A 24002-nucleotide genomic window follows, 5' to 3' on the forward strand; every position below is an offset into this window, starting at 1 on the left:
GCAGCAAGCGGACATTGATGACGAAAGCCTGAGTAGGTCAACAACAACACAACGTTCCTGTATGGCGTCAAAGCTGAGGCATCCCAAAACTGTTTTAGCTCCAAAATCAGACTTCATTTTTATGATGAATATTCATGGAGGGTCTTCTTCATCAACTACACCGGCTCAGGTCACACACCATATTCTCTCGCTCCAATTATGTCTGCATCAATATTCCGCTTTTCCGGCGTCCTATTGTTTTTTTTTACATTTAGAATTATTTAATGGAGTCCATCTTCCTCGCTGTCTCTTTGCTTTGACTGAGATTACTTGTAAATGCGATGGATTGCTGCTGCTGCTGCAAAAAAAAAAGTTTTTTAAATAACATCTTGAGGAACTTTGTGTACGCCTCATTTCGCTTCATGTTTCTCAGTGGTCGACATCCTGTTAACGCTCTGCACAATAGCTGTTGGAAAGCCTTAGTTTACACTCACTGGTTCTTCAGTTCAAAAATAAATTGTTTGTGTTCCCAAGCAATGACACGCTTTTATAACTTGTGATGCTGAGGGTAATTTCCTTTTCACAAGCAAAGAGGTTTTTAAGAAACCACAGCAGTCGGCGGCGACCTCGTATTGTGTGTAACCCCGAGTGTGAACTTTATGCCAGTTTTTTTATCCTGGCAATACAAAACCTCCTCTGATTACAGCCTTCTCACCAGCATAGCAACGGATGTCAGTCGGTGTTTCAATTTAGGCGTCCTCGGGTTTCTTTACAGTGCCCTGCGGGGCCGCGACGCTGTGTTGGTTTGTATCATGATCGCAGCACAACAAGGCCTAAATAACAATCAGATGCTGGCCAGACTGCGAGAGAGCCAGCGGCGCAGCAGCGGATGCCATAGTGTAACTTTTATTGAAATGAGCAAAAACGGTGTTTCCAGTCAATAAACTAACCGCTCGAGTGCCTCATGTTCATCAAATGTTGCAGCGAGTCCAGTTTCACACGACGTTATCACAACGTCACGCTCTTTTCAAGATCACATATCCAGGTCAGAGAGGTTTAGAAAGAAATTGTCCATGACATGATTCGCTTTTTGTCCTGTCACTTCCGTTTTTGGTGGACAGGCTTTCCCATAGTCATGACACACGGCTGGAGCAAATCTACAAATCGTCATTGGAGCTGTCTTAAGCGCCTTGGTTCCAGCAACATGTGCCAGATCGACTCCATTTCATCATTGGGACTTTGGCTTTCCTTGTTCATTCATTGGCTTCCGTGTGTCTGATCTCTTGCTTATCCCTTATTATTTATTTTGTATTAGTTTGTTTCTGATCACCGTGTGTTTCCTGTTTCCCGAGTACGTTTTGACGCTTGCGCTTTCATTTGTTTTTGTGAGTTGTTTCTGACCATCATGTGTTTCAATTTTTAGATTTATGTTTGTTGATCTCCCAGTTCAGTGACACTCTCCCTTTGCACTTTCCACTGTATTTGATCTCCCGGTTCGGTGGAGCTTTCTGTTTGGACTCTTTTTCGATTGTTTTAATTTTATTGTATGTTTGTCAAATATATTGAATTGGCTCTCGGACGTGTTGTTGTCCACTTGTGAATCACTCATCCAAGCATTCGGGGTCCGCTCCGCTCGGCTCCTCAACAGTTCTTCCCACGGACCAACTGGATATAAACAGCAAACCTCCCTCCTGATGTTCCACGGCCGAGCAGCAGTGGAACAGAACCTCCAACATTTTCTTTTATTTTTCCATTATTTGAACAACATTCCTCAGAATGTTTTTCTTGTGCATGAAGTACATGGATTTTACAAAAACTGTGGACTGCCATAAAGTGCAACCCAGTTTTGTCCACTTGGAAAAAACGTTGGTTTGACGAATTTGAACGTATCCCAGGTACGTTTAATTTCTCAATGGTTTAGTGAAGGGCGCTCCTTTGGTCACGTGACTGACAGCTTTCTCTCCTGTCTGAACATAAAACATGGCGGACATCCGTTCTATTTTTGCTCTAAATTGTGAGATTTTAAAACAATTAAATGTTTTTGTTGAGTTTTGATCACATTTCTAGCGACAAATGTACACTTTATTTTCATATTTTCTGCTCGATGAATGTTTATGGTGCTTCGTTTCATCGTTTTGTCCCAGATTCTTTAGTGGTGCTCACTGAAATAGTAGGTTTGCCCTGTCGCCCATAAATCCGCTCCAAATTGCGGGTTTTTTAAATCACTTTATTGGCTTTTGATCCACCGTGATATTGTTTTCAAGGTATCTGCATCGCCATTCTATGAGTATATATCCAGTATCGTGCATCCCTTAATAAAACAGGAGTAGTTGTGTCATCCTATTAATAGAATAAAAGTAACAAAAAAAGAGTACATTTCAATCCCTCATTCAACATATGAAAACGCTCCCCTTCAATGTTAATGCTCTCAGGGATCGACAAAGGAGCGTAGTACCTGCCCCATTTAATGTACTGTAACGGAAAATGGGAATAGCTTTCGAACAAGAAGAACTCGGAGGTGCAGACAGTGCAAACTAAAGCCAGAGATGATGTTACTAATGTAGATATCAAAACACCACAAGGTTTTAATTTAAATAAGCTCAGAAAGACAGATGTTTCACATTCGATGACAAGTCATTCAAGCATCCGACCTTTATAAATCAGAAGTATGCACAGTGTTGGGTAAAAAGAATCAACCAACCCACATTCTTTCTGGCTTTGAATAATCAAATGCATTAATGATATAAAGGCTACAAATCTGTCATCTCAATCATTGGTGTCTTATACAAATGACTTTCTGATGACTTCAAAAGCCGATGGATTTATTCACTGTGACAGAGCAAATTAAATGAAGTAGGGTTGATAAGCTGCAGCGCTCCCATTCATTTGAGCTGGAATGTAAACAAGACATTGTTTTCAGTTTTGATGTGGAGTTTTGTTGCCGATTTCTCTTTTACAAAAACCTGGTATACTGGAAAAGATTTTGGACAGTCATGGATGAAACTTTATTGTCATGAATACTGAATGTTGGACATCCAGTATAAATGATATTGCAGTCCTCCCAGCACACAGTTAAGAATTTAAAAAATAAAAATTAAATATGCATGCAAAATTACTGGTTTCAAATTGTGCAAGTTCAACGCATAACGGTTTGTACAGATTTTCATTTTTAGTAACAAACCTGATGTAAAGAATCTCTCTACGCCAAAAGAGCTCAAATGTACGTGTTGCTTTCCGATGGCCATTCTTCTCATTCACTCATTTAAGAGACTGGAGTGGAGTGGAAGATTACCTACCAAAACATTGTATTTACAGTATAATAGAAGAGGGAGGAACTTGCATTAGTTTCTCACTTCTGATCAAAGACCAGCTCGGATCAGGACCAGCACGCATTGCAGATGTTGTCTGTAACTGCATGTGAAAATGTGTCTGTGTTAAAGTTTCCTTTTGTGTTTGTGTCCATGTATAGTTAATTCTTGGACAGACACCAACTTATGGGGGTGTTTTGCTTTGCAGGGAATTTTTTACCAGTCACCACAAGTCCAAGCTTCAGTTTGAGGATGAAAACATCAAGATAACTGGGTCATTATAATTAGGTTTCAGTTTGGTTCAGAGTCCTGGTTAAGGTTAGCCGTGTGTTTTGCATGGTTAGGTGTAGGGTGAGAGGCTGGGGCAAGAACTATGGCAATGAGTCCCCACAACGATAGAGATGTGTGTGTTACTGTCAGTCAGTTTCGTGGAGTTGTCATTGTGTAACTGTTTGTCAGTTTTGTGTTCTGACCAGTCCTTTGCGTTGCTAACCTTCAGTTACTTCTGAGTGCTAGTCTTCAGAGTGATCTAGCAGCTTCTGTGTCAGAGTCATTTTCTGGAAAACCTTCATGTTGTGCATGTTTTTCATTTCCTTCATCAGTGAGTTCCGCATTTTCTCTCCTACTACTACAGTGTACATTGGTCTCAGTGTGGTTCCAGCATATGGTTGGTTGAAGTCCTCTCTTCTTCTCTGCTCCTCCTCATCAGGAGTTAGTTGAAACACTCTTTGTTGATGATCCGCGAGCCGTCCACATCTGGCACTAAACATGACCAGCACTGTTTATCTCTTACTAGCTCAGGTAACTTCAGGTAACTAGCTTGCTTTAGCAGACAATTCGGTTACATATGCTTAGCAATCTGCCTTTTGCAGTATTCTAATGGTCTGTCCACTTGGCCTATCGTCCATTTTATCCTCTTTGAAATTAAATCTCACACACTAATAGAGTAGCTTTGCATAGAAAACAAAAATTGTAAATATTTGCTTAAAATTCATATCAAGTTTGAGAAATGATCACTTCACCCAAAACACTCCAGTTTATATTGAAATAGTGACAAGGACTGTGAGTTTGTTCCAGTTTCAACTGATCGTAAATAAATAATCCTAAAACACTGAGAGCTGCTTGAATGAACTAGAGTGTTGATAAAAACGAAACTGTCTCAGGTGTCATTTTGGCAAGATATTAGCTGTTGCATTTCACTACATCAGTTTGTGTACCATGTGATGTCACACAAACTGTTTATATGTGGAGATGTTCTCTTCCTCCTCTTCCTCCATACGTTTGTCCTCACACTGGACACCATCAAGTTCACACCACAGAATAATATTAGCTTATAGGACACCAGCTGCAGTCAAGATGGATTCACAGATTCTGACAGATGTAAAAGATATCCATCAGAATCAGAAGTCTCTGAAAAGGTTCCTTAGTAGAGCATGAGTGGGTTCTAGCAAAGCCTGTTGTCGATGTCTGTGAAACTGTCAAAACTGTCTTGAAAAACAAACCTAATCCATGGAGTCTTCATTGCATGCCATTTAGGAAAGGCAAATACTTGTTCCCCTCCCTCGCAGCAAAAACAAACTCCTCCATCTTTCAAGACAATAGTGAGCCACAGTTTAGAAGTTACGTTGGAGGCTGTGTTTACAGTGCAGCCATCATCCTTCCCATAAGTTTAGGTTACGTGAACAAACATTTGTAACGTCATTTCTAACTATGTCATGAGTTCTGTAGGGAACCAGCTGTGAAGCTGAGTCAGCGAAGCAAACTCCAGTATATGTGGAGGTGACATTTCATCTTGCTAACACCGCAGATCACTCCAGACACATGGAAACACGTAATAGGGCGTAATGATGATCACACACTTCTGGGAGTTGGCAGACGACTAGAGAGCTTTGCACTCCATCTCGCGACTTGCATGTTGATAGCAACCTGACATTTGGAATCTCTGGCTGAGCTTCACAACACAGGTTCACCAGCTCTGGTTTAGGTGGCGCCCTGCATCAATGATAAGTTTTGAAGCAGTGCTGAGAAAGAGTCATTGCTCTTTCTTTGTTTAAAAAAGATATTTGTTCAGTGCTAATAAATTCGATTTGACTTACAGACAATCAGTAACAACTGTGTTATTGTTGCAACAGTTTGATTGGTGTCATTATTTCTGCATCTCACAGAGGATCCAAGGAATGTGCTGTGACTACAAACAGAACTGTGATCTTGAGCAACTGTTGTGCAATGACCTGAGACACATTTGGAAGCGTTTCCTGACTGACAGAGGCGCTTCTCACACACCGTGAGTGGGATCAATACACATTTCATCTCAGCCCTTCCAACTGTTGAAAAATCATTATTCATCTGGTTCCAGACAAATGGCTTCTGGATAACTCTTCAAAAAGGATCTGGCCAGTCAGCAAGTACGACACCAAAACATGGATTAACTAACTGGACATTGATCAGCTTCTCTTATCTTAGTTTCAACACTGGTCCTTGTTATTTTTCATGTGCAAGCCAGGTCACTGAAGGTTCACTGAGGACTCAAGGCACAACCCCATTCAAATGTGATGCATTCTATCTTTCAATCTGAAGGACTAGCCTTTAAGATAAGACCGATAAAAAAAGGTCTCCAGACGTTCCAGCTATTTTCATGATCTCAAAAAAAAACAAAACAAAATTCACGGTTGAAAATAGCCAAGTTGATTGAAGGGTGGGAACTTCGACTGGACCGCAGGCTGATGTGAGGCACTCGCTAACCACCTTGTGCATCTTATCACAGGGTTTACCACCAGTGCAGTGTCTTCTGGGGACTGTTAAAGAACTGTACTTAAAAAGGAAACAAATGATTAGGTTAAGTTGTTATCTACAGAAGATTCCTCCACCCTTTCACTGCCTTGAATACTTCTCAAGAAAACAAGCTCAGTAGGGAGGTCAGATTGAGGAAAAATGTAAATAAAATATGAATTAGGCCTTGTACTTTGGACTTATGTAGAAGTGAGAATACCGTGTGGGTTAGTGCATCAAGGTGTACGAGACTGATGTGTGTCACATGACCATACATTCAGGTTGCCAGGTTGGCTCACATCTATACATAAAAAAATGCAGAATATGTTTTTCATAATTCTGTCAATAATGAAGAAAGAAATAATTTGTTAAGTCACTGCATGCAAGACACAAGTGCCTGATCTGGTGGATTAAGTCAGGCTCGAGTCCCACATCTCTGCTCTGAAGTCTGCGCCCTTCATTCTAATTGGAATTTGTTGGAAATGTCAGGGTTGGACGGGGAAGAGGAGAGGATGAATGAAAATGAATAAATGAAAAACCTGAGCCAAAAAGCTTGTCCTGCTTGTTAAATGAAGTAACTTCGTGATGGTTGGGGTTTCATGTATATAGGTCTCGGTCTCAAGATCAGGTGCGTTCCATGCGTCCAAAAAGCTTCGTAAGATAGTTCCCGTTTCTCACTATTTTTTTCAACTGTCCTCTATGTCAGATGTTTCCTCATCTACAGTCCTTATCGAGTACTTACAACAGATGGAACGTTTCACTTTCAGTTACAACAAGTTCATGACCTATGGGCGGTGGTCAAGGCTGCTTTCATCAGCCATGGCTTAAGATCAACCCACGCTTATCATAAGGACCCCTGCTCATTGTGTGTATGCTGTTGTTGGCTCAATGACTTGGATGTATCCACTGTAGGAGGAGTACAAAGCGAAATGGATGTCTGTGTCTGAAACTCCATGGAGTTGAATTGCAACTCATTTGTAAAAATGTATATGTGTATTGGGTCAACGTCCTCACTGCAGTGAAGCGTTATAGCTGTAGTTGAAATCACCTTCCAACCGTACTGCACTGAGACACCCAACCCAATTCCATGTTGGATTCGGTTTCACTTTTATCGACCATGAACCAGGATGAGCAACAGACATAGGGTGAATTCCAGTTCCTTCCTTAATTCTCAACCTCACTCCTCAATGTTTAGCCCTCAACCTCAGCCCTCAAAACCAAGGGTTAAGGAAGATTTTGTTCCTTAGAAATGGTACCCACTTAATGCAAGTACATCCTTAGCCTGTTGCCAGAGTGTCAGACTGATACAACACGCTCATGACTGAAGATGTTGCCCTGGCCTGCCTGTTTAGGAAGGGACACCCTGCCAGGACATTGTGAAGCAAATGAAGCCCCAGATACCTGAATAGTTCCTCTAATGTCTTCATCGCTGTGAAAACTGATGTGGTAATGCGTTGTAACTAGAGGGAGAGAAATCTCTTGACAACAAATAACTTGGCCCACAGTCTGTTACAAAGGAGCCAGGTCTCGCATCCAACATTTACAAGCACTCACCGCTGTTGATAAGCAGGGATGCCAGTAAAACACACAAAAAACAGCAATCTCCCAGCCAACTAGATGATTGAGAGGGTTGAGAATGTAAATACTGTGTGAGAGGAGATCCAGTGCCAATCTACAGCAGGTTCCTGACGGAAAATAAAACGGAAAACGGAATCGTTTGCATTCCAGCATGAACTTTTAAAGACCATCTGCTACATGACAGGCTTGACGCGGCTGATTTGTCAACAGTTATTTTTACAAGGTTATTAAAACGCCATAACAAGCATGTAAAAATAGTTTTCTGTGTTCATCCAATTCTGGCTAATTATAATCAGAAGCATGAGGTGAGATCTGGTTGTTGTTGTACGCACCTGCAGCACTTTACAGTGCATCTCCTGCCCACACACTGAGCAACTCCATGAGACAGTGGAGCTTCGTGGACCTTTATTCTGGACTGCGCTACTGTTAGCATGAGCATCAAACGCTGACAAGCCCCCTGACTTTGTGAGCGGACCTTATAAGGCCTGGGAGACTCTGTGGGTTTGAAGCATTGGCTTGGACGTGGTTTTATTTTTAAAATATTGCGGTTGTAACAACAACTCAAGAGATTGCCTGAGGTGGGAGTTCAGAAATGATGGATTCCGATCAAAATATGTTCTATGTCAACCTCATAAAAATGTGTCCAATAACTCATTGCTTCTGTTTATAGTGCAGCTCACGTCCCAGTGTTCGCTGCATCCAAAATCACTGTTTGACTCAATTATTGCCGTTACATGGTATCTATATCAGGTTTGACTTTTGTAGCACGAGGCCTCGACTGTGTCCTCCAGAGGTGGCACACTCTTGCATCGGTCAGTTGTGCAGTCGGGGTCATATGCTGTGCCCCACATCTTTCTTACTGCGAGTGATTTGATGAAGAGAACTGTAGTACTGTCAACATTCTGTTCAGTTTGTTCTGTCTGTCCTTTGCCTCCTCTTTTCCAAGGCCTTAATCTCTGGTGATAAACCATGACTAGGCCACAACCTCAGGTCCACAAGCTATTTTTGAGCATGCGATCCTGGAAAAAGTTCTGGAGAACATCAGGGTGTAGCAAGAAAGCTTTACTATAACTGTGATGCTGATGCTTTTCTGAAAATAATATTGCGTGGGGCACCTCACCTGTTTGTTAGTCACTTTATTCAGTTTTGTTGAATTTTGTTCTTTATTTATTTTATTTTACCATTCCTTGCTAATACAGGATACTGTTGTATTTGACGGATCTCTCTTTGTATTTCCCCACTTCTCTTGTGATGCTGGCTGAGGGCTAAAAACTCACGATGGAAATCCACAGATATTTTCGATTAAAGTTGTTGCTAGTGCTGGATTCATTTCACAGGCCTGTTTCAACAACTTCCCCCGGCTGCTAGATCTCTCTGACTGTCGCTCCTGTTAACAACATAACAGAGGTATCAAAGACCTGGAATGATTTGCCCTGAATATTGGTGACCAACTCTTGTCATCCATCATGGCTGTGTGTGGGTCTGACGTGTAAACACTGCATCAACAGGTGCCACATTACCACCGCTGTTAAAGGCAGACAAGCAAAGGGAGATGAAACACCAGAGGAACAAGACCTTGGACCCACTTCTGACAACTCCGACAAACATGTTCTCCTTCCACTCTTGATATTTCCTAATAATTAGCGCTGCAGCGCAGATGTTATTCCTCCTCTTCCCACCACGTCCATGTATTCTGAGAGCATCATATGCTTTCTATTTCATAAAGCCATTAAAAAGGAGGACAGAGATGAAAGGCGAGTGGCCCGCCTGTGAGAAAGCTGCGGAGAGTTACGAGCTAGTTTATTTAAGCGCTCTAAGTAGTCTGATCAACCCAAACATATGGCTGAACAAGAGAAATGGAAGCGACTTTGGACTTCATAAAGCCTGTGGGAAATCAGATAAATGAGTCAAGTGGTTGTAAAAGTGCTTTCAAACGGGATAGACAACATCATTAGACGGAATCTGGGAGTGAAAGGCTGATCCTGGCTCATTTAAGAAAACAGACTGATTGGACATCCTGTTTTCTCACCAGTGAAAGAAGAATCAAACCTGCCTTAAGTTCAGGCAGAAGAGTGAGTGAGTTCATTTGCGCCGACGATGATTCATGGAAACTGCTTTTATTTGTTTGTGAAAGCGCCATGAGCGCATGTGACTATGCTGTCAACAATGCAGGAAGCTGTCTGCCCAGGGACACCTTCTGCTTCCTGTCCCGCTGAGGAGACTGCCTCTATAAAGTGGCTGGAATCACTCAAGGGAAGGAATCCAGCAAGTGTCGCATTCAGGTGTTTCGCTCATCTCACCATGTCACTTAAGATGCGACCACTTTTGACATATTTCTCAAGAAGGTTTGGTGATAAGGCTTCTTTGTGAGAGGTGTTTCGGGAGTAGTACTTCCTGAGTGGATGTGCGGCTTGAGTGACTTTCCAGCAGCTCTCTGCTTCCCCTCACAGGTAGGGATGTTAAGTGATAACAAAACTGTATGTAGTCAAGAGCATGAGTGACGGACTGTGATGGACTGATGACCAGTCCAGGGTCTTCTTGGCTTTCCAACTCACTGGGAAGGAATCCAGCCCCTCAGAACCCTGTGATATGATGTATATATATATATATATATATATATATATATATATATATATATATATATATATATATATATATATATATATATTTGGTGTATCATAGTTTGTCCTCCGTGCTTTTAAATCTCGATGTTTAAAAGATCATTCTGATTTATTTTGAATAACATTTACCCCATTGCCTAGATGAAGAGCAGCCACTCAAAAGTACCATTTGACTCCATCCAGAGCACCAGGCCCGGCTCTCGGTGGCCCCTGAGAGATCCTGCAGCTGCTCTGGAGTAATTGCAACCTCAGAAACTCTGTCGAAGGTAACAGAGACTGTGGTCAGTCAGCGCTTTCACACAAACCCCACCGGACACTTCAGCAGATTTCCCGTAAAAGTCGTGCGAAACATAAAAGAGCATTTGCATCAGGATTTGGACAATTGTGTCCAAGTCTGTCCCTGAAGTATCATTCCCTCTCTTGCTGTCCTCTTTCTCACTTTCATCTTAGGGGTTGATGTCTACATCGATACTTTAAAGGGGCTTGTGTCCATCTAGTGGCCATATGGCGCAGTTGCAGCCAAAAACCATGCTACTTATCAAGTGTGTTTAATCTATATTTGATGTTATTTTACCCAACAATATTTTTGTCCATCAGGCAAAACAAAACACACACAAACACTCACACAATGAAATATTTCAAAACCATCTTTGCATTTTGTGGTCACTTGCAGAGCCTACTTTACTAGCAGACACAAGGACTTTATTACTTATATGTGCATGTCAGACTTCTGCTGATGCACAGTATTCCAGAAGGATCTTTAAAAGTAGCCTCACGGTGATGTGCCTTGCTGCACATTCTTATGGTCTGGAGAGCTTTGAAAACATTCCGTCTGAGCCGCAGGAAGACTCTTTATACTTTTTGCTGGATGGTAAGATACTTTTACATGTCTCCGGTCCCACGGGCAACAGACTGTATTCATAACTCTGTGGCACAACAACAGTTCAATTGTCTTCCAATTCTATTGGCTGATTCAGTTTCATATCTTCTGATATCTTTGGTCCAAATTTTAAAACTTTGTTCTGCATCTCTTCTCTTCCCCAGTGTGATCTTGGAGCGACCCCAACACCCTGGACATCTGTTTTACCTTCTGTTTGAAGAATCAGAAGAAGGAGAGCAGACAGTTACCTCAGCCATTTATTTCTGAAACATAAGAAACGTCTCCAAGGTACGAAAACAAGATGTGAAATCAAGTGCACTTCAGCGATGTCTCCCTCTGTTCAAGAAAAGCGTCCCCTTTTTAGACAGACTGCGTGAAGTGGCGTACACAAACTGAAAAAAGTTGTTCCATAACTGTAAGGCTTTGGGTGCTGAGTCAATACAGACGTGAAAGTCAGCGGCGACGGCACAGACATGGATATTGAACAAGAAACTGAATCACAAACATTCGAAGGACTTGGAAAAGAGGAACTCCATCTGAGCCAGAAGGTATTTGTCCTCGACAAGTGAATTTCAACAGGTTATTGCTTCACACATGACTTTCCACTGCCTCATCAAATAGGTTCTGGTCTCTCTGACCACAAGAACTCACCAGAGGCTGTGGTCCAGAGGGGATCACAGGAAACCATTTGCAACCCAATGGTACCGGACTCTCAGTGAAGGTGACGTGTGTAATGAACGAGACTCATTACCATCTGGCACAGATCTAAGGAGGTTAAACATGGTAGTACTCCCCTTAAAACCCAGCATGGATCATGGATGACAACATCATGAAGCTCTCTTTACAGCTGACCGTGGACAGCAAACAGGGCCACCGGCTACAAAACAATGTGAAATTCTTAAGTTCAGTATAAATAAATATATGCATTTATTGACAAGATTACTCTAAAATAAATAAAGTCTTGCACCCAAAGCAAACAAACATTTACGAAAAATTACACAATGTCCTTGGGAAGAAAATTAAACGCAGTATACACACATATGCAAAGAAAGAAGAACTCCACCAGCCACAAACAATCATTGCTGTTATATAAGCCAATAGGGGAAAGAACTAACTTCAAATATATATTCTATATATATATATATATATATTTGAAATAAATGCAAAGCAAATACGTGTACGTGTGTGTGTGTGTGTGTTTCCATTTATGGCATCTCACATTTGACATTCTGGATTATACATATGCAAACTGGATTATATGCTGGTAAACAAATCACTTTATATTCACACGACAGAGATTCACACTAGGCAGGATTGTTATGAATAAATCCCAAGTCAAATCATTCAACAATGACATTGTGCAGCACAGCAGGACGGCAAGCGACAGTGTTCCTTTGTGATGCGTGTTGATGTCGATCAAGCTGGAGGCTGAATGCAGGCATGGATGGAGGGGAGGGATGTCCAAGGTTAAAGCTAAATTTCATTGGATTTGAGGCGTAACAATTTCTTAGAATCTGTTTAAGGTTTTCCTGGAGATTCTTGTTTTGTCATAAAGAATTTTCAACAAACAATCCATTCAAAGACTTAAGGTCACATGGTAATGTTGTTTCCCAAATAAAAAAGACATACACAACATCAGATACAAATGAGTTCTCAGCATGGTTTCCCCTCTCAACTCAGTAGTTTAAAGTCACTGTGGACTTTGCAAATTAAATTAGAATGAAAGTATTAGTGTTGGCTCTTAAAACAAATGGAATAAATGTTGGGTAGATTGTAGAAAAAATGTCAAGCAGCCATTTTCCACTACATTTTAAAACTTCAAATGGAAAATTAATAAATATTGGAGTAAGCCAAAATTACAATAAATTCCTGGTAGTAGGGACTGAGAAAATGAAATAGCAGCATCTAGTGGAGAAGCCACCAATAGCAACTGTATATATATATATATATATATATATATATATATATATATATATATATATATATATATATATATATATATATATATATTGTAAAGTACTGAGAATTGGCCCCTCAGTGAATTAGAACTCAGAAAAGGAACGAAGAACTAATGAAAATGCAGAATCTTAAAGGTGGCGGTGCACGTTGTGTTTTAGTTCTCCTCTGGCAGACTGATCCAGAGTGGAGAAGCCCTGACAGAAAAGGCTCTGTCACAGTTTTGACTAAGGGACAACTAGTAGAAACCCAGCTGAGGATCTGAGGGTCCTGGCAGGCTCGTAGAGGGTCAGCAGTTCTACAATGTAGTCGGGGCCAGTTCAAAGTTCATCTTTAAGTCCATTCTAACGTGGACAGGGAGCCAGTGCAGAGAAGCTATGTCTGCTCGAGCCAGTTCGAAGCCTTACTGCTGAGCTCTGAACCAGCTGGAGGCGTGACTGAGATTTGTTGCGGATGCCAGTGAGGAGAGGGTTACAGTTGTCCAGACGGGAGACTATGACCACATGAATTGGTTGAAGTGAAGATGATCAGTCCTAGGTACAGAGAATTAAGACATTTTGATGCAACACTGCACTTCCACCTGGGTCTTGCTGCTTTGTATTTCACCAAAAAAAAGAGGCCGTTTTGAGGGTTCAGTCAAAGCTCAGTATGTGAGACCCAGCATCAATGGTGCTCATGCACATCATAGCTGATGTTAATGTGCATGTGGATGGAAAAACAGTCATGAATAATTCAGCAGCATGACACACATATATGACATACAGGGACACACTGACGACACCTACACATACATTCATATATGTCAACACTTAGGTATGTATATACAGTATACATGTTTATAGTCGTATGTATACAGATACATCAAAGGAGGAATAAATAGTGCCATTAATGCGGTGAGACCACCTGCTCCCCACTCCAACACACTGTATCTTTGACGGCGTTAGAAACACTTGAGGTGGAGTTTACAGTATTCTGCCAGTAATATTACCTCAAAGAAAGTACTGTTGGATACGCAACAACTACAGCCTGAATAATGGCGAAGTAAGTACATTCTATATATCTGACGGGGTATCGCTATACATATGAATGACAGAGGATGAAAGAGGAGATGGGCCAAGATGTTGGGTCCGGTGTTGATGTAGTGAGGTTTGGTTTTGGGCTGCAGATGAGATGAAGCACTGTTGCCGAGAACTGGGCCTCTAGTGTGACACCTGAATGTGTTTTCACATATGTATAAGGCCAAAACATCTCTGTATCATTATAACTGCCTCATTCTGGGGGGTGTCAATAGGATGATAATATTGTGACAGTGGATCAGTTGGCAGACTGACAAATAAAATGCCATTTAGGCAAATACGGTTGAACTTTAATTCTAATCCATTGTTTAAAATGGTCTTTATTATAAGGCTGTTTACAATATTTGCATCCATTTCGATTTAGCAAATTGTTATTCAGGAATAAATTATTATCTTGAGAAAATTAATTTAATAAAATAAAGAGATTATAAAACTCATTTATTTTTATATATATTTTTAGAAGAACAATTAAACAAGAGATTTGCTTTGTCAGCTTTCTAACAACAGATAATTGCGTGTGAAAATCAAAATGAGAATCTCAGAGTTAACAAATGTTTGTGATGAGTGTAACACTGCATCTTTATGCAACACCATGCTGGCTTAATTTCATTTCATAACAACAACTAAATAACATTGTCAAGTACGATTAATTTTCATTTGTACTGTATGCCTGTATTTTCCTTTGCAACATAGACATAAAAGTCATTAAAAGAAATTCCATTTTATTTTTATTTTTTCTGAAAATGAAATCAATTTAGTCCAATAATTTTCCCATTTCACATTTTAGCTCTTCTTTTCAATTTCTCAAGAGACTCATTTGAGTAAAGCCTAGTGCTAAGGAGGAGCCTTGGTGAGACTCGGCAGCCATGGTCCAGCCGGTACATCAACCTTTCATAATTTACTTGAATATACAGTGGTTCCAAGCTATCAGAGAGCGGACGCTATCACTGCTCCAGAGTGAACTTGGCGTGTCATGACAAATTGTACAAGCAGTGGAGATCATCGCTCTCCCTTAGTTAATAAAAATATCAATCATATAAATATAATCATGTTTGGCATTGGACACATTTCTCTTTCCAGATAAGGAAAGAGGAGCCTGACACGGAGTCCCGGACGTGTTCTTCGGAGTAAAAATTGCATCTTAGGGTAAAAACCACGGCCGACATTCCTTACACTGTCAGCTGAAAATGGCTGCAGCTTGTTATTTTTAATGAGTGTGACCTTTGCTTCGGTCAGGTTTGAGGCCGGACTGTCAAACTAGAGGCCAAAGAGTGGAGGACGCCAGCACGACAGGAGCGTGCCATTAAAAACGCTGTAAATACTCTCCTTGGAATGTTCAGATCAATCACCTCAAATGATCGTAAAACGTAACTTTCGGCATTGGAAAAGAACTCAACCACATTCCGGGCAGTGAAAACTATGGAATGATTGTGCTATACTCGCCTTGATTTTTGGGCTACAATTTCCACTTTTTGTGACATGAAGGAATGCCTCAAGTCGCTGTTATTCAAAAAGGAATGATGTGTGTTTTGGGTTCAGAGCAGGCTGATTGATTATCCTGCAGCAGAACAGGTGAGGGGAGTCGTCCACATGAAAAGTGGGTGGAAAGACTGCGTATGTGCAAGTGTTTACCCCGGTGAGTCGGATGGATGCTGGTTTGGTCGGAGTGCGGCCAGTCTTCGACAGCAAACCGTTCAAAGGCATGATGGGAGGCTGTAGGCGCTCAACTCATTTGGTCTTTAGTTTCCCCGCCTCCCCGTTCAGCTTGCCCTCCTTCGCCAGCTTCTCATTCAACTGGCACAGTTGGCGAAGAAACCCGTCGTTGGGACCAATCTCCCTCTTCTGTCTCACTGTGGCCACTGCCAGTCGGACATCCATTTTGTGTCGCAGCATGAGGTAGGCGATGACCATGGAGGGGGAGCGGCTATAACCCTCCCTGCAGTGGACGTACACCTTCCCTGGAGACACAGACAGAACAATGACACTCCGTCAGCGCAGAGCCAACAGTTCTAATGTGTGCGACTAATACCGTAAAGACCAGAGACACACTTAGCCATAATATGGATGTTTTCACTTCTCAATTCCAGTATCTAACCTCTCATTAGAATATTCCAAAAGTAGCTTTTAATGTTGAGGAGTGAAACTCACAACCAGTTCTGTCGCTCCTGCCATTTAGTTCATAGGATATCTGGCGGACTATTCCCTTAACAACAATAAACACCCAAGGCCACCGTCGTCGCATCCACTTTTGTGTTGTGTATTTCGTTTTGTGGTTGTCGCTGCATTTCCTTTTCATTTTATCGGATGTGATGACGAATATTTCTGGCTTGGAGGTCTAGCTTGCGATTGGCAATGGGACAGATTTACATGATGTGCTGTGTTGAGATTATTATTATGCTTCATGTTTGGTGCCTCTCACAGACAAAAACAAAAACAATAGTAATAACCTATAAAGACTTATAAAATCCTGCGTGTGTAACCCCCCAAACGTTTCTAGAAGTACAGACGCTCAGAGAAACATTTCACATGGTGACACACTTGTGGTTCACGCCAATGTAATGGTAGAAAACCGTACTTGTGGTGGGCAGACCATGCTTACATGGGACCACAGGAAAACCTGGGCAATCCTCAATGTTTAGCTCAATATGTGAATATGTGACAGTGACATTGAAAAACATGATCACAAATGAGAAACTACAAACACAAGATGACAAGGATGAAATGCAAAAGCAATACGATAAGAAAACATTATACGGAAATCTAGATGATACAGGCTTTACTAAAAAGACTTAAAGCAAAAGGTTCATCTTTTCAACATCTTTTAAACATTGTTTCTGCTTTGAGCATTTTGAAAATGATGGGCTGATCAGAAGTGCCACAGTTGGTCCACAATATTATCTGAACTAACAACACCTCACCTTGTTTGACAACATAATCAACATTGTGAGCCATGAATAATGTGCTTTTTTTTAAGTATTTGATATTCACGCTTGCGTTCCTTTGAAACCTCTGTGTGGTCTATACTAACATTTGTCTTAACTTCACGCAAACAAAATGATGCATTTATGCAGCAGAAAACAGCGGAGAGCATCAATAATGCAAAATAATAAGGAAGATTCTCCAAAGTCGGGCCATTCATTTTGGGACCGGAGAACAAAGGCAGAGACAGGGGAGAAAAATGAGAAGCAGCACGGAACATATGCTGTGACTAAATTTGCAGAGCGAAGCACCTTCTCTGCCAGACACTTGACCTCTGCCGGGAACTCTTGTCACGTCAGATCTGTGAAGCGCTGCCGTGTATCCGCCATCACTTCCATTTTCTCCCCAACTGTCCAGCGTGGAACTCAACCAAATCTGCAGCCTCACGCCTTCTTTGAAGCCGAACACCGTCGAGCATCACTGTCTTCTCATCTGTGGAACAATCCTGCTTCTCCCCTCTGGCCCCCATAAAACACCCTGCATCTGCCAATGAAACACGCTGGTCAATCCCTAACCGCTGCTCCTGCCATGGATCAATGCTGATTCGGCTGTATCGTCTTGTTACACTCATTAGGTCGCACGGCGTCAATTATGCCCACAATCCGTCGTCCACTTACAGCTGTCACGTCTTCTTTCCTTCTCCCTCTCTCTCTCTCTCTCGCTCCTCTCTGCTCTATTGATTTCCATCCCAACTGGATATTATACACCAAAATTTAATATTTCTTTTAGCTGACTTTCTTTAAAGACAAAAACAGCTGACTGTGCTGTTTCACTGCACTTTCTTTAAGTACTGTTGTTTTCTGGGTCAAGTAGCAACTGTTTAAAATGTAAAGCACGAGTACAATACTCAGGACAGTATGATGCTGTAGAATGTATACTGCTTTATATTGGATTACTTCATGATATCATGAATGAGTAAAACACAAATTCATTGTTTGAGGATGCGTTGTAGAAGTGTTTAGGTTGGTAACATTGGCAGCCATTTTATAGATTTTAACCTAACATAATTTAAGTAAAAACTTTTAAAAAATAATTGGGAGTTGAAGCGACTTGATGGGCATAAAATTCAGAAACAGTTCTGTATTCAGCAAAGGAGCATCATGTGAGACAATACCAAGCCACAAGGAACAATTAAAATCATTCTGGATAGACGCACATGCACCACAGCCAACTCAGCAATACACACTGTTTGGGTTTGACAGCACAGGGACCTTCACCCGGGTCCAAGGGACATCAACAGATCCTCATTATACACTTCTGAGGCAGTGACCTTTTCCACACCCGCAGCTGGAGGACACAGAGTGCCATAGATGATACTGCACACCAGGCTACTAAAAAAAGCTGTCTCCTTTACCTACTTTCTATCCCCCAGTTAGTCAACACAGGCTGTGGAAACCACTGCAACATGCCAGTAACATCACTCTGCACATTGACAAGAAAACAGAAACGGACACAAGAAACACAAGTTTAAATAACTGAGGTGCGATTCCACAGATATAAATGGAGCAGGGCAACGCAGATAAGAAAAGGAGATGTGGAGCAGGACTCAAGAGAGAGTCTACTTCAGATTCAGATAATGATGTGGGGTCATTTAATGTAAATGACTGAAGCCGATTCACTAATTCAGCGAACACTTTTGAGTGATTTAAAAGAAAAAGGCACATTGTCCTTCACGCTTACATCTTACTAGCTCTAGGTTTGTGCGGTCACACTGGAACTTTGACCTCTTCTGTTTCATGAGAAACATGAAATCAAGTGACGTTTTATTTCAATTTCATATTTCATGTACCTCTGCTATAAGACATTCTCTTCTTACTATTGAGTACAAATCTTAGCTATTACCTCTAAATGTTGAAAACAATAAAAACAAAGAGACACACCAACAACCAGGACAGACCTTTGCCATTGTTGTGAGCGAGGGCTTTGTCGATAAACTCACATCCCTCCTCAAAGAAGGCACTGAGGTTGAACTTCTCCGTGTCGTTGGCCTGGACGCCGTGGTACGTGATGCCGGTGCCGGCGTAGAACTCAACGCTGGTGTTGACGTGCATGAAAGAGGTGCCTTCCGCCATGTTGAGGACATGCGTCACACCTAGTTTCTGCAGACGCATCGTGTTCTGGGCCACGAATCTGCAGAGGAAAGATTTGTTATTGATGCACAAGTATGTTGTTCATTTATGTAATACATTAGCCTCTGAAATGCAACACTGGAACAGGCAGGCAGGCTGTGTTTGGTGCCACGGTAGACAGTTCCGAGCAGTGTCAGGATCTTGCAATGGGACGCTCTTTTGAACATTTTTAAAGGTTGAAAGGAACAACTGGGTGTCTCTTTACCAGTGTTGTCTATATCCACGTCCAACAAGCCACTCAAACAAAGAAAAACGATGAAAGAAGCAAACATCAGAGGCTGCCAGAGCAGTACGTCCTATTGAACCGAAAAGCTACTAATGACCTTGCCAGCCATTTTTATGTCTTGGCTTTCATATCAATCATATCACTCACAATCCATCTAAACGCCAGTTGCTGCAATCAGAAACCTACTTTTGGTTTGACTGATACCGCTACATGTTAACAAAGTTGTATCCAGCAGAGTTATAATTATAGTTATATAAATAACTGTTTAGTGAATCAGATAAATCAGAAACTGTTTTCCAACAACAAAAACATAATGTGTTTTCATTGTAGATTGTTTATGATTTCGACCCCAAGATAAAATCATCATAAAACACTCATAAAAATACATACATATCACATGTTCCCATAAGCCAATTATATTGTATTTGTGTATTTAATTCACACATGGTAAATATAAAATGATGCTAGCATCTCTCAAACTTTATGTAAACCTCGCTCTAGAGTTGGTCAGTGCAATGCACAAAGGGTTGGGATTAGGGCTCGGGAAAAAATCGATGCTCAAATATATCGCACAGTGTTTTTCCGTGACAATATTCAATATCAATATTTCTGCCCAGAATCGATTATTCCCCACGTTGTGACGGTGGCAAGAAGCAATGTCAAGTGGTTGAGAATTTGGCTAGAAAGGTGAGACAAATGGCAAGTGAGGCCTGACAAAAGCCTCTTTTGAGAGTTTTACACCGGTTACGAGAGAACTGCTTTGTATATTTATAATATATATTATATCTAAATATATATATTGTTTAAGAGTGAATGTGACTCTTCATAAATACACAGATACAACCACAGTCACCACTTTGACATAAATGTCTGTGGGAAACCGTAATGTGGATTTTTACTACTATTTATTTTTACATTTTAGCCAGGATGGTGCAGATTTTTGTTCCAACCAGTCAAACACACACAGTTTAACCAATGAGGTTTCAGCTGAAGCAAGCAACAGCAGACTGTTCATCAATTGGTAAGAGTCTTCAGACAACTTTCTGGAGCTAATTGCCCACACCTGCAACTTCATTTGTGATTGTTCTTTTTTAGTCCAACTTGACCACATCCAGTTGTTGAACATGAGAGCAATAAAGTTCAGTACAGCATCCCTCACCACAATATCTCTGAGAGCTGATCAAAGCAAAGCGAAACAAGAAAGGAACGTATATTATTGAGGCCTGAGTTTGCTGTACAGCAAGACACATAAATCTCACTTTAATAGTGTCTCCCTGACAGCACTGCGTGGTTTTATTGCTATATCTGCTCAGTGTCAGTAGAAGGCTGCAGGGTTGAGGCAGGGTGACCCCGGTCTGCTCCCCAGAGGTGGCAAGTGCAAGCTAGGACTATTAAAGCAGCATTTTTGCTTCAGCGCAGCACCACAGAAGGATGAGAGAGTTCTTGCTCGGTGTCGGCTGCAAGCTGTGGACTCCAGTCAACCCAAATAAGCGAGGTTCGGGTGCGTAAACACCTGAGAGCACAGTACGAGCTGCACTTAACTGTTCTAGCATCGCTGAGTATAAAAGGTAAAGTGGCTTCAGTGGTGCGAGACATTTTGTTCAGGACGCAGAATCAAGGTTCAAGTGAGTTCACAGCCAATGGCTTCTTTCCTGTCTACCTGGCGAGTCCTGGCCTCCTCTTGCTCGCCCTGGGATCCGCAGTCCCACTCCATCCATTATTAAAGAGCCACTTCAGTAAGAGCCAAAGCGTTCCTCAGAGCAAACATGAGCACCTTAAGGTTGTCCCTGAACTGCACACGGACACTTTTTATTGTGCTGACCGCAACTAACTTCAAAACACTAATAAGACTTTTCCCTTGTTTATAATCAGGACTTAAAATGCAGAACTAATACAAAAAAAAAACAATACTGCTGTAGTTACAGTTAATTGTTATTATTAAATAAGTTGATATTGCGGGACTAATTTTGCTCTTTAACAACACAAACATGGCAGAAGACTGTGGCAATAGATATGGATTTCTTTAGTCACCATTTGGTCTAATAAATTGTCTGTAGTTATAAACTTGCCATTAGGAGTAGTGAAACTGAAATACATTTTTAAAAGACAAATATGAGATGAGCCTGAAAAAAACAAGGACAGCCATAATGAGAACCTTCAGTGTACCTTCTCAAGGACGAGACTGTCATTCATAGATGTCATTTGACCCATAATTCAATATATTAGTGACCTGAACCATTTACATTCTGCAAATCAGTGCATTTTGTTTGATCCAGTTTTGTCAGCCAACAACACAATAAAGGTTGTAAAGGGCCGTGGCTAACAAGACACGTCAGCAGAAAGGTTTAGTGGGTCCCAGTGGTGGAAACGGAGGACAAGGCTTGGGCTCTAATCGTCGATCAATAACAGCTCGCCCTGCCCGGCCATATGTTATATCACATTACAGTACACACGCTTCGAATCTTCTGGGTGGATCTTCTTGAAACTCATCTAAAGCAATGACTTTAAGATTTATTCTATTTAGAAGAATTCTAAAGTCTGGCACTGCAGCTACGCTGACGACTGCCAGCTCTTTGTTCGGGAACTTGGCCGAGGAAATTGGCAGATTCCCATTGATTGTGTTGTAGCGCTGAGATACAGTAATGTGTTTGTGTTCTGTCCAGCTCTAAATCTTCCTCTCCTGGCACATGACGGACTGCAGAGCTGCACAAAGTTCCTCAGGGGGCGTCACCGGACCACTTCTCAGCTGCAAACTGGAGACAGTCGGATTGGAACCATAGAGGACCTGTTATCACCACACTGCAAAAGCCTTTTGCTCAGTTTTCTTTCACATTTTGATGAATGTGACTGTTCTGTTTATTAGTCCATTCAGGTTACAATCAATGGTTTTTGTTCCATGTGGTTATAAATGGCACACCATTTCCTTCAGTGTTATGAAATATCCTTGACAAATGATGAGGGTTGAGAAGTGGATGCTCGACAGACGTTGAGGGAGTGCTTGACAGCTAAAAAAAAACGCTCGGCTGGGAAAATACCAGTGTGTGTGGAATCGTATTGGGCCCCTATGCTGGTAAAGTGCTGGAGAGAACCCTGATTTTTTTTCCCCCTCAGTCTTCAGAAAACATGTCAAATGAAAAACACATTTTACACATACATTTATGAGAAATTTGTCAAAAATATTCATGGAATGTTTTTATTATTATTATTATTATTATTATTATTATTATTATTATTATTATTATTATTATTATTGCTTTGTAACAGTGTTGTAAAAGAGAGCATGTTTTAATTGATTAAGACACTTTTTTAAAGATAGTAGTGCTACTATCGTTATCTTTACTAGTAGACGTTTCAATCCCACATCAAACAGATCATCTCTGTCATCTCAAAATAATTCTTTTAGAAACCAAAACTTGAGATATATATTTTTTTCTTATCAATACGAACAATCACATGCTTCAGGAGAAGCTTTTTCAATAGTGCACTTTCAATGGACTATTGACCCATTTCTCGTCCTATCTATGTGGGAATGCTTCAGCCTCCCCCAATGACAACAGGTGAGCTACATTTCAATATCTATTGACTCCAGTGATGAGAAGTCTGGTCAGAGCAGTCAGGATCCACGTAAGCGCGTCCCCCTTCATTGTGAAACAGCGGCATTACACATGATCGGCATGGACCCAGAACTGAAGTCGTGATAGAGAGATCAAGTCTTTGTGTCGCCCTTCACGTCCCTTCTCGACTCGGTATTATGAATCGATCGTCTCTCCATTAGAAGGCGAGCGGATTTTGTTGTGATCGTTACCGTTACTGTCACGCACCCGTCGGTGCTTGTTGACAACAACAGGCAGTCGCTTCGTCCTTGGTGACAGTCTGGGCGGCAGAAAGACATGGAGGCGATGGAACCTCGTCCTACCTGTCCGTGGCCAACTAAACCGTCGTGCTGTCACGGGTGATGACTCACGCGTTGCCGATGTAGATCCTCGGGTAGACCTCGTTGAAGTGTTGGGTCGGGAGGCTGTAGAAGCCGCTGCCGTTGGACAGCAGCTCGTTGAGTTGCTGGACTGTCACCTCGCCGCCTGGAGCCGGGGCTTCAGTCGGCGGCTGCTGCTGTTTAGTGGGACTCTGGTGCTTCTTCATCTCCCCCGTTTTCACCTTCTTCTTCCACTAAAGTGTCGTTAAATGAAGGACAGGGTCAGGTTTTCTGGCCGTTCCACACCATGCAACCGCATTTTAGCTGCGCACGTGAATCGCGCGCGCGGACGTCTCGTCTACACGGTGTCTGGAGGAACGGCACGAGCTCCACTGTACACCGATGACGTCAAAATTATGTTTCTCACCCCGCCTTCCGGTCGGAACTTTCACAATAATGCAACCTGTGGATGACAAAAGTGTGCGCCGCCCGGGAATCGAACCCGGAGCGCAAGAATGGGAATCTTGCATGTTACCACTACACCAGCGGCGCCGTCTGCACCAGAGGAGCTTGGGAAATTATCGGACT

General features: G+C 41.7%; 1 protein-coding gene and 1 non-coding gene across 4 annotated transcripts in view; both read right to left on the reverse strand.

The window, feature by feature from the left end:
• Window positions 1–13127: 13127 nt before the first annotated feature.
• dusp3a (dual specificity phosphatase 3a) overlaps window positions 13128–24002 on the reverse strand; it is a 15583-nt gene continuing 4708 nt past the window's right edge. Inside the window, exons 1-4 of one of the 3 annotated variants that reach the window (XM_053861278.1) lie at window positions 23747–23881; window positions 23466–23668; window positions 19086–19276; window positions 13128–16125 (exon numbers count right to left, since the gene is read on the reverse strand). In XM_053861278.1, the coding sequence (XP_053717253.1) occupies window positions 15896–16125; window positions 19086–19276; window positions 23466–23641 (597 nt within the window). In that variant the 5' untranslated portion in view covers window positions 23642–23668; window positions 23747–23881 and the 3' untranslated portion in view covers window positions 13128–15895. Of the gene's footprint in view, window positions 16126–19043; window positions 19277–23465; window positions 23669–23746; window positions 23882–24002 lie in introns of those variants that run through there. The other 2 variants (XM_053861277.1, XM_053861280.1) reach the window with 2 other exon arrangements.
• trnag-ccc (transfer RNA glycine (anticodon CCC)) lies at window positions 23896–23966 on the reverse strand. Its single transcript has one exon. It is a non-coding gene; the product is annotated as a tRNA-Gly (tRNA).

The sequence above is a fragment of the Synchiropus splendidus genome, chromosome 1 (assembly GCF_027744825.2).
Source record: "Synchiropus splendidus isolate RoL2022-P1 chromosome 1, RoL_Sspl_1.0, whole genome shotgun sequence".
Classification (NCBI taxonomy): domain Eukaryota; kingdom Metazoa; phylum Chordata; class Actinopteri; order Syngnathiformes; family Callionymidae; genus Synchiropus; species Synchiropus splendidus.